Source organism: Beta vulgaris, chromosome 6, assembly GCF_026745355.1.
Source record: "Beta vulgaris subsp. vulgaris cultivar EL10 chromosome 6, EL10.2, whole genome shotgun sequence".
Lineage (NCBI taxonomy): Eukaryota > Viridiplantae > Streptophyta > Magnoliopsida > Caryophyllales > Amaranthaceae > Beta > Beta vulgaris.
The window spans coordinates 34,582,671-34,594,148 of record NC_079207.1 but is presented as its reverse complement, the minus strand read 5'-3'; the positions used below and the strand labels follow the sequence as shown (position 1 = coordinate 34,594,148).

Sequence of the window (11,478 nt, the reverse complement as noted above, 5' to 3'; positions counted from 1 at the left end):
TGTCTTCACGCTTTGACATGGGCAAAAGATCATCAGCATACGCAGATACAAATACTAACAGCGCCAAGAGAATTAGTACAACATATGAGGTCTTTTAGACCCTTGGATGTTAGTATTTGATGGACCCTCAATGCCATTATCCACATTGCAAAAAGCTTCAGGTATCGTCATGTGGTTAAGGTTTCGCGTTCAGAGGTGGGTCAGGCCTATCAAATCGCTTGTTGGTGGCAACGGTATCATTGTGTTGCTACTTAAGTAGTTTTTCCTATCGGGTTACTTTTGCTTTTTTCCAGTTTGCTCTCTTTTTTCCTTTTATTGTACGCTCTTTTTCTTTATATTGTACGTTGCTTTGATGTCAAAAAAAAAAAAAACATCAGATTTTTGCCCGTAATGTAATGGATGCATCTGATGGGTTAAGGAGTGAATATACTTCACTTTTTTTGTATAGATTCTTTTTGTACATGGAATCCAAGTACGGTGTACCTCCATAGCCCATACTATTAGAACGATTTGGAAAAGTTTGTGGTTATGGAATTACTTCCAACCAAGTTGATTTTCTCAAATTCTGGCCACGATACTCCTCCATATAAATATCAACAACTTGCATTACTGTCTTGCCTTCTCATGGGCTTAACACTTTAATGAAACATAGAGGTGGCGAGTGGTGTGGGCTGGATGGGCTGGGTTGCGGGCCTTGGCGGGCTGGGCTTATGGGACGGGAACCATGACCGGACCGCGAAATAGACGGGCTTGGCGGGCTGGTTGATGGTCCAAGGAGATCGGCCCACGTCGGTCTGAACCGGTTTGTGACGGTTCGTGGATCAGTCTGGCTGGGCTGATGTGTTTCATGGTTAGGAGCGAGCTGGAGCGTTTTCATGCGGGCTGGACGAGTTGACCGGGCTTGCTAGGTGGTGCTGGACTGGTAAAGCTCTCCTCGAAAAGGGGAACAGGAATTCATAAGTTCCCCATATTTAGATTCAGATAGCACGTTGAATTTGAAAATAACAATAACATTGAAACATGAGTTTCCAAAACAGAAGATAAATCATGATTCATGGTAACTGTTACTCACCACATATAGAATGATATGCAGTTCCTCCATATATCTAAAGTTGACAATTTAGATGAAATTGGAATCATCATCCAACAAAATAATGTTGCAGTGAGTAAGAGCAAAATTTCATGGGCTAGGTAGGCTTGGTCGTGGTTTGGGCTAGGCTTGGCCAAGATCTGGGCTAAGCTGGTCCATGAACTGAGTTGGTTTATAGGGTGGGTTGGGTGGTCTTGGGCCGGTTTCATGGTTTGGGCTGGATGGTTTTCCTTGCGGGCTCTAATGGGCTGGGCCAAAAATTTCCAGCCCCCAAACCATCCACCAGTTCCACGGGCCTAACGGGCTTGGACCGGGCCAAGCCCGGGCGACTCACAAGATGGGGCGAGCTGGACAGGCCCGCACTGTTCGACACCTCTAGTGAAACAATATAGTTGGACAAGACACGATTTACTAGAGACCACATGGATTTATGATCACACCAAATAAACCAACCCAAACATCACAAATATGACAAGATCACAATTATTCTACTTCATCCGTAACATAATAACCACAACAAATAAATATTTTATATCTCACAGATAATACCCATTTTATTATATTACACAAACACTTCAATTCCTCCATTTTTAAAATAACTGCATCACTGACTTTGCACTATTTAAATGTGACGTGACCATATTTTTTGACAAATATATATAAAAATATGTTACCATATATTATTGGACTAATCTCAATATATATTAGCTTATCAATAAATAAAATTATTTATGGTGAAAATTGTGTATTGGTAAATGTGATACTCAAAGTGATGCAACTATAGTAAAACGGGGGGGAGTATTTTGATGATAAAAGATAGAAATCATACCACTTATCAGCTTGGTGGCATGTACAGACAGAGTAATCACTTGGCAGCATACAAACAATTGGCATTGCCATTGATTGTCGGGATTACAATTATCTAAATCATACTATACTCAGAGCTCTCTATAGTGCTCAGCAGGCTTATATACATAAAATTTAGTCTATATGATTCATAAAAAAGAATACATGCCAAAATTCACATATTACAAGATCTGGAACAGCAATAAATGATTGACAACTCCCTTAAACAAATGACATGATCAAAGCAAGGACAGGAGTCATACTTGAACAATATCCACAAAAAAGAAAAGAGGAACTCTTAATTGATCTCAATTCTTACAGATTAATAAAAACAACCCAAGCCAATGTTTACATTATGCCTATCATTACAAATTCTAACGTATATCTACGTACCTTAATATTAGGTGCATCCAGAGCATTTCAGGATGACACGCAGAGCACCCACACACCATCCTGGTGCAGGATCCATCGAGGCCCTGTTCATTTATCAATATCATGGGGATCATAAAGTAGAGAACAAGAGTTTTTATGTAGGGAAACGCTCAACCGGATGGACGGAGGCCCTGCAGTATCGATTTCATGGGATAAATGAAGTTGTGAAAGGCCAATTCATGTACGGGGAGAACAAGCGTTTATAGGCAGGGAAACACTCAACCGTTTTGATGCTGCTATTGTCAAATCTAAACACACGCCCAATGAAACGTCTCAACTTCCCTCCTTGAGTTTCCGAGTTGGGATCAAGGAAATATATGCAATTCCCTCGGCAACCTGGGAAATCCCTAACAGAAACAGAGAAGCTAGTCTCTTTTCCGAGCACAAACACTCGATCTCCCAATGACTTCACGTCAACCCAACTACCCCATTCTTCATCCAGCCTATACACTTTCATGTCCACCCTACAACGACGTTGCCTACGAATATGAAACCTGGCAACATCACCATAAATCACAGGCACTTGTTCTTCAGCTACCTCCTCCCACAAATAAGAATCAACAACATAAAAATCTCCATCTGACACAACTAAGTTCTTCAGATGACCAAACCCACAAAGCGGGGGCGAATACTGAACTAGATTCATACATTTATCAATCCATGATATAATCCCTAAACTATCAATCACATAAAATTGACCCTTGTAAATAATAAGATCATCATAGTAAGTTCCTTCGATACCCAAATTAGTCCAATTCTTATCCTGAAACCCCCAATACCTCAATTTTCCTAAATCATATAATACCAAAATTCCAACTTTATCAAACAAAAATACTCTCTTGAGAGTATACCTAGATGGAGAATTCTTGACTTGTAAGGTGTAACCTTTGAATAACTCAATCAAACGGAAATTCAACATGTTGACACTCCTTTTAAAAACAATTTCATCATTATTATTGTTATTGTTAATTTCTGGAATAATTTTGACATTGGGGTTTGTCAAAATTAATGGGTTTAAAAGGTGCAATTTACCTGAAGTTGATTCAACGACCTTAACCAAACAAGCTGAAGTTGGGGTTTGATCTTCGAGGCGACAAATAGTGAAGGAGGATAATATGGCGGTGGTGTTGATGGGAGGAGGTAAATTTAGAGTGAGTTGACATTGGCATTGACGGTAGGAGAGAGAAACGAGTGATCTCCATGAAGTGGAAACAGCTCTGAAACGTAAAATGTCAATGCGAGAATCGAGATGTTTAACGATGATTTCTAGCAACTCTTTTGGGAGGGATTCCCAACTGCACGACGAGGAGGAGGAGGAGTTACTCATCTCTTTTTCTTTTAATAGGGAGAAGAGGAGGAGGAAGACTATTTGGATTTTGGCTAACCACGCATTTCTGTTGTTGCCTATGAGTTATGATATTTAATTGCACAGTCCCTAGGTCAGCGAGTCAACCCACTTACTCTGTCTCTCTCCTCGTGTTATGTTAAACATTTCTATTTTATATGTTGTATGGATACTACCCAAGTCTGCTGACGGACATACAACATGGCCTACTGTGTAGATTGTCGCCTTTAGCTCTGCTTTCAGGACGCGAACTCATAAGAAGTAAATCAATGCCTCCTCTACTTAAGATCGGGACTGCCGTCGCGGCCACTGAAGAGGACAAAACAAAGGGTATTTTCCCTCTGACAGATTCACTACAGCCATACACGTGTCAAAGGATTACCTATCCTGTCAGGTGAATAGTACGCCTACAAATAGCCAAACAATACTATTTCTGCAGGTACATTCTCTCTGATACTAAAAATAGCTTATCTCTCTCTCTAAGCTTTCTCTCTCTATAATCCTTACTGAACATTAGCTGACTTGAGCGTCGGAGGGGGTTTTCTCACAACCATCCCGAGGGTAGCTCACGTTTATTCTTTTGCAGATCACAACTCCCAGATAACCCCCATTACTGACGGACACCTCTTGGGTCCGCCACCATTTCACAACCGAAATAATTTGACGCTAGAAAGAGGGGCCTCCTATCCTTTCGAGTAATAGCCATGGGTGATGCAAACAACAACAATGGTCACGGTCCACAGGAGTTCGACGTCGGGCAGACATCCTCTTAGCCTCCCATAACTGGGCCGTTACGAAATCCGCAATTCAACTATCGGACGCCAGGAAATGAAGAGCAAACCTCGAACAACGTACCATTCAACTTGGCTCAACTGAGTCAATTTTCTCCTGAGCAACTTCAAACCGTAGCGTCTTTCATTCAGATGTTAACGAGCAATCCTCAGTAAAGTAACCCACCTACTCAACAAGCAGGCGGAACTCGTAAGCGACAACTGGCCATGGCCGATAGGAACGCCGACGGTACTCCGCTCCGAAAGATGCGCTCCCTAAATCAAGAGGGGCGGGAGCTAGAGAAGCGGATTGATAAGTCCGGGTATGAGGAACCGATACTAGAGACTGAGGAGCTTTATTATTCTGAAGAGGAGACTTAAGGTTACTCACGTCGTGAGTACCACACCAATGGTGCTAGTAACTATTCGACAGGAGGTCACCTTCTCATTAAACCAAAACTCTCTCCCTTCACTTCAGAAATACTGAATCATCCAATGCCAGAATCAAGATGCCATCCTCCAAGTATGATGGCACATCTAATCCCAACGATCACGTGGCGGCTTACGAAGATCACATGTTCTTGTACACACAGGTGGACGCCATCTGGTTTAAGGTATTTCCATCCACATTGACCGGGATAGCCCATACTTGGTTCAAGAGTTTGAAGCCAGGTAGCATTTCTAGTTTCTCCCAGTTACCATCTACTTTTAGTACACACTTTGTGAGTAACAGGCGCCGCGAGCGCACGATCTGAGAATTATTATCTGTTAAGCAAGGCGAGAATGAAAGCTTGCTGGATTTTATTGGCAGTCTCAATATTGAAGTGGACTGAATTCCAAGATTGCAGCATGACTTGACCGTTTTGCCCCTAATGACATAACAGAAAGAGATATCACCCTTCCGGAGCTACCTTGACCGAAAGACGTATACGTCTCTCGGACCAGTCCTTGGCAAGGCCAATGATTTTACAAGGGGAGAGGAATTTGATAGGGCCGTGAGCAATCACGAGCCAAAAAAGAAAAAAGAAGATAAGCAGAGAAAGGAGAAGGGCCGCGAGAGTGATCGTGGCCGAGATGAAAGAAGGCAAGAATCAAATGTGGTCAAAAAGGGCAGCGACTGCGAAAGGGATCATGAAAGATATGACTGTGATAAGAGAGACCACGAGAAAAGCGATTGGGAAATGGGTGAACGCAAAGAGAAATTTGACGCGTACACTCAGCTGATTACCTCAACGAGTCAAATATATTTGATGAACAAAGATAATGATAAGTGGCAGCGGCCAAAGCAAATGTTCCATAAAAACCGCAACAAGACCAAGTGGTGTGATTTCCATGGGGATCACGGACATTTGACTGAAGATTGTCGGCACCTGAAGGACAACTTGGAAGATCTATTGAGTATAGGGTATTTTAGCCAGTATAAGGCTCAAACGCGGAAGGGAGACTTGGTCAAGGTGGCCAATCATAATGTTCAATCCCGGATCAGTGAGGTCCACGTGATCAGTGGCGGTCCGATTCACGGAGGTAGTGTGAACGGAGCGAAGGCAAGCCTGAAAGAATCCCGGCACTAGGTTAACTTTAATGAGAGCCTGCAATGGAGAAGGCCGCCAACAACGCCAGCTATGTCCTTCACGGTAGAGGACGTGAAGCACGTTGTTTACCCTCACGATGATCCTCTGGTGGTCACGTTAAAAAGTATCAAACTGCCTGATTCACCGGATCTTGGTAGACAGAGGAAGTTCTGCAAACATATTATACTTGTCAACCTTTGAGAAGCTGATGATTGGCCGAGAACACTTGACCCTGTCCGGTACCCAGTGATAGGGTTCATGGGAGCATATGTGACTCCTGAAGGCCTCGTAACTCTGCCGGTCTGAGTTGGGGATAACGACGAGGACCGAGATGTAATGACAGAATTCTTAGTGGTTGATGTGCCGGGAGCCTATAATGCAATCATTGGGTGCCCCTTTATTCATGATGTTCAGGGAGTTTTATCCACATATCACCTAACTATGTTGTATGTCTCAAACTTGGGGACGACAACAAAGTTAAAGGGGAATCAAGAAGCGGCAAAATCATGTTATTTGACAGCACTCAAGCAACCAGCAAAAAGAATGCCAGTTGAAGAAATGAATCCGCCAACAAGAAAGAAAAGGCGGGCACAGAGGAGAGCTTTAGCAAGCGAAGCAGAGTCCAGGAAGGAAGAGGATATGATGGAAGTTTCCATGGAGGAATTGGAGTCTAGGCCTGATGATACGCCAAGACCTCAACTGGACGGAGAAACAAAGCAGGAGATGCTCGCGGAGGATCCGGCGAGAACAGTTGCTGTCGGAACAGACATGGACCCAAAAGTCAGGGTCAACCTGGTGACTCTCCTAAGAGAAAACGCGGACGTCTTCGCGTTCTTGGCGGATGAGATGCCGGGAATAGATCCGGCTGTGATGGTACATCGCCTGAATGTGGACGGCACTGTCCGCCCTATTAAACAAAAGAAGAGGAAATTCTTTGTTGAAAAGAACAAGGTCGTGAAGGAAGAAGTAGATAAACTGCTGGCAGCAAACTTGATTGAGCTCTGCGACTACCTAGAATGGTTGGCCAATGTGGTCATGGTAAAAAAGGCTAGCGGGCAATGGAGGATGTGTGTGGACTTCAAGGACCTTAACAAAGCCTGCCTAAAAGATTGTTATCCATTACCGAGAATAAACCAGCTGGTAGATTCTACTAGCGGTCATGCACTGTTGGGCTTTATGGATGCATTCTCAGGCTATCATCAGATAAGTCTGCTGGAGGCCGACAGGAAGAAGACGGCATTCATCACGGACTGTGGAGTATACAGTTATAAAGCGATGCCATTTGGGCTCCGTAATGCTGGGCCAATGTTTCAGAAATTGGTGGATAAAGTGTTCTCGGATCAAAAGGGGAGGAACATCGAAGCTTATGTTGACGACTCCATGATGGGCTTTTAAAATATACCGCAAGTGCACGGTGTCTGTTTAGCAGATACTGGCAAATACGGGTCGATCCACAGGGAGAGGAGTTCTACAGAAACTTGATGGGTTTTAAAATATACCGCAAGTGCACGGTGTCTGTTTAGCAGAGACTGGCAAATACGGGTCAATCCACAGGGAGAGAAGTTCTACAGATTTATGCTTAATTATTTAACTATTTCAAGAGAGAAAATTGATTGAAGAATTAATAATTAAACTAGAATAAACTAGAACACAAAATGATGTAAATTTATCAAATAATAAAAAACCTAGGGCAATTGATCGATCCACCATGCTTATACCAATCTAATCACTACAATATAGTTCAACAATACTTGGATTGAGGTTCGAATAATTAGAGTATTTCGTTAATCCTTGATCAGGCATTAACAACTCTTAGATTAACATATGTTAGTACGGTCACTCAACATAATCAAACCTACCTATTGTAACAAGCCTCTAATGAATACGATCTTTCGATTCTAATTCTTACTAGCTAAACATAACTCATGATATTGCGCAATTACATGAATTAAACAAGCATAACAAATCAACAGGAATTAGTTTAATAAAATCCAAATATCGAAGAACATTAAACCACAATAAAAAAAGGTATAAACATGGCTTCCCTCTCTAAACCCTAGATATATACTACTCACTCATGATAATAATAAATTCAATAAACATGATCAAAGTAGAAGAATTCATGAAATTAAAGAAAGTAAAGAGGAACACCGAATGATTGAAGAACAATGGAAAGGAAATCAACGATCTCTATAATCTTCAAATGTAAAAGTTCATACAAAACTAGAGATATAAAACTAAGTGTTTGGCCCTAAAAACGTAGAAAATAAGATAGTCTAATCGAAAATACAAAAAGCCTTTTTATACTTTTTACAAAACCGGCTAAAAAAAGGCGAAAAAACCCGTCCCGAGAAACCGCCCGGTCGGGCGATGGTGATTGAGAGTTACGACAGAAAAGCTAAATTCGTCCGGTCGGGTGCGTTATCGATTTTGGTTCTTTTCTTGCCCATTGACCGGGCTAAAATGCCTTGCATCTTGGTGAAATTTTAATTTCGCCCACCGCCCAGTCGATCGGGCGAGAAAACTGCGATTTTGTGTCATCTTGTGAAGGCTGTATCTCTCAAACCAGAAGTAGGATTTGGGGCGTGTGACCTAGAATTGGAAAGCCCTTGAAGTCTAGTTTCCAAACCAACTGGAATTTCTTGATTATTAATTGTATATCAAAAGTTATGGCTAAAATAGTGAACATGTGTCAGTTTTGACACTTCGTTCACTAACTCTTTGCTTCATTCTAACTCGAAATTGTCCCGAATGGATGTATTGTGATCCTTGTGCAAGATATCTTCATCTTCAATGATTAATAGGCTTGATCTTATGTAATTATAATCAATTTTCATCAAAGTAACCTGAAAATGATCAAAACACGCAAACGGGGAGTAGTAGGGCATAACTTACGTAATTCATTCCATTATGCACCTAAATGCTCTAAAAGGAGTTCTAAATGCAATCAAAATGCATCTAAAAACTATATATAAATGGAGTTTGTTGGAAAAAACTTTCCTAAACCCTAAACCTCTGCTGGTGTACGTTAAGGTGTTTTACTAACGTGCGCCACCCTTGATTATGGGCCGAAAAAAGAAGGTAACCACGCCGGTGGCGAGTACGTCGGCTCAGGGAGACCCTTGTGACTCTGTGCAACCACAAAAAACCCAGTCTTTAGAAGATGTGAGTGAGAAAACTAATGGAACAATAATCGAAGAAACTGTAATAGCATAGCTAACTCCGGTAGAGAATGTGAGAAATATGGAGCAAAATAAGAGCTTGGAGGGAGATAACAACAACCTTAATGAAGCAGCGAAGCAAAAATGGAAGTCTTTTACTGCTCAGAGCCGAATATCAGACAAAGGTATGGGTTTAAAGTTCATCCCCCCTGTTTTCATTGGTGGTATTCTGACGGCTAAACTAGACAAAATAGAAGTAGAAAGAATGAGTGAAAGTTGGTTAAATGCTGTAGTGGTCTATGTAGTTGGCCAGAATCCCACATTGAATGCCATAACCCAGTATGTAAAAGCACATTGGCAAACTCAGGAAGAACCACAGGTGTTTAAGCATGATGAAGGTTTTTTTATTGTTCGAATGAAGTCTAGGGAGGAACGAGATAATATCTTGTTTACAGGACCTCACTTGTTTTATGGTAAAGCAATGATAGTAAAGCAATGGAGTGCTAGCTTTAATTTTCATGAGGAAGTGCTAAAGGTAATCCCTATTTGGGTAAAGATACCAAATCTTCCTTTGAATTGCTGGGGGGAAGATTCATTGAGCATAATAGGGAGTGTCCTTGGAGTACCTCTTTATGCGGATGAATGTACTAGTAAAGGGCTGAGAATTTCTTATGCTAGACTGTTGATTGAGATGGATGTTACTCAGGAAATACCTACAGTGGTAGCAGTAGAAGACCCTAATGGCATTGTTTTCAAACAGAAGTTAGAGTATGATTGGGTACCTACCTTCTGTAAAAAATGTCAGGTTGTGGGTCATAATTGTGGAGGAAAGAATGTGGTTGCTAGTAGAGTTGTGCAAAAATGGATACCTAAGAAGGTATTGCCAGTTGAGAAGGCAGTTGATCAGATTCCCTCTACACTGGAACAAGTAGGGGAGGAAATGGAGACAGCTCAGGTTGTAGAAGTTAATGAGGTTACAGAAGCTATAGTTACCCCTATTAACACTCCGATGAGTAATCATGTAGCAGATGAAGGTGAATGGAGGCTGGTTACAAGAAAGTCAAAAGATAAAGGCAAACAGGTGGTTACTCAGAGTGGTATGCGGCTGCATTTTGGATCTGGATTACCTGGGAGCTTTCCTGGGGGTGCTAGGGGACCTAATCCCTATTTGTCTTAATGAAGATTACAACATGGAATGTGAGGGGTTTGAATGACCCCATCAAAGTGAAGGAAGTTAAACATTTTCTTCACACTCAAAAAATTTCTTTATGTGCCTTGTTTGAAACTAGATTAAGAAGCCAAAATAGAGAGAAAATTCAAAAAAAGTTTGGCAGTAGATGGAGTTGGGTTAATAACTATGCTTGCTCTCCAAGGGGGAGAATTTGGGTGGGTTGTATCACTAATGATGTGAAGATTGTGGTTCAGATTATTACAGAGCAATTCATAGCCATGGAGGTTCAGACTAGTAATGGGGAGACTCTTTTTAAAATGGCTGCTGTTTATGGTCTTCATACAATTGCTGATAGAAAGGTGCTTTGGGAGGAGTTGTATCAGTTTGTGTCTTTGTGTATGGATCCTTGCATTTTGATAGGGGATTATAATGCAGTTTATAATGCCCATGATAGAGTTAATGGTAATGCAGTGAGTGAAGCTGAGACTGTGGTTTTAAGGAATTTTGTTATGCATGCTCATTTGATGGAAGCTCCTTCTACTGGGTTATATTACTCATGGAGTAATAAGAGTATTGGTGCTGAGAGAATCTCAAGTAGGATCGACAAAGGATTTGTCAATGTGGCTTGGATTAACCATTACCCTGATGTGGTTATTGATTACTATGCTGCTGGAATCTCAGATCATTCTCCATTGATATTCAGTGTTGCTAAGATTCCAGATGAAGGTGGAAGGCCTTTTAAGTTCTTAAATTTTCTTGTTGATCAGCCTGGTTTTATTGAAGTGGTGCAGGAAGCTTGGGATTCAACTTATAGCAGATTCAAACTGAAAAATATTTGGGTGAAACTTCAAGCAGTAAAACAAGCTTTGAAAGGGTTTCATTCCACTAAGTTTTCTAAAGCTCATTGCAAGATGGAGGAACTTAGAAGAAAACTAGCTGCTGTGCAGGCTCTTCCAGAGATGAATCAGTCAAGTGAGTTGCATGAGGAAGAAAAGTTGTTGATTGCTCAATTGAGGAAGTGGTCTAGCATAGATGAGAGTATTCTAAAGCAGAAGGCAAGAATTAATTGGTTGTCTATGGGTGACTCTAATT

At 41.4% G+C, this 11,478-nt stretch overlaps 1 protein-coding gene across 3 annotated transcripts; it reads right to left on the bottom strand.

Annotated features, from left to right (window-relative positions):
• Positions 1 to 409: 409 nt before the first annotated feature.
• On the bottom strand, positions 410 to 3,775 carry LOC104896571 (putative F-box protein At1g65770). Of its 3 annotated transcripts, none has more exons than XM_057395862.1 (2): positions 2,330 to 3,775; positions 410 to 933 (listed from the first exon to the last, which is right to left on the bottom strand). In XM_057395862.1, the coding sequence occupies exon 1, from the start codon at positions 3,693 to 3,695 to the stop codon at positions 2,514 to 2,516; it is 1,182 nt and encodes a 393-aa protein (XP_057251845.1). In that variant the 5' UTR covers positions 3,696 to 3,775; the 3' UTR covers positions 410 to 933; positions 2,330 to 2,513. The 3 variants fall into 3 exon arrangements, with proteins under 3 accessions (XP_057251845.1, XP_057251846.1, XP_019105843.2); XM_057395863.1 differs by having other exon boundaries at positions 410 to 930; XM_019250298.3 differs by having other exon boundaries at positions 410 to 919.
• Positions 3,776 to 11,478: the final 7,703 nt, after the last annotated feature.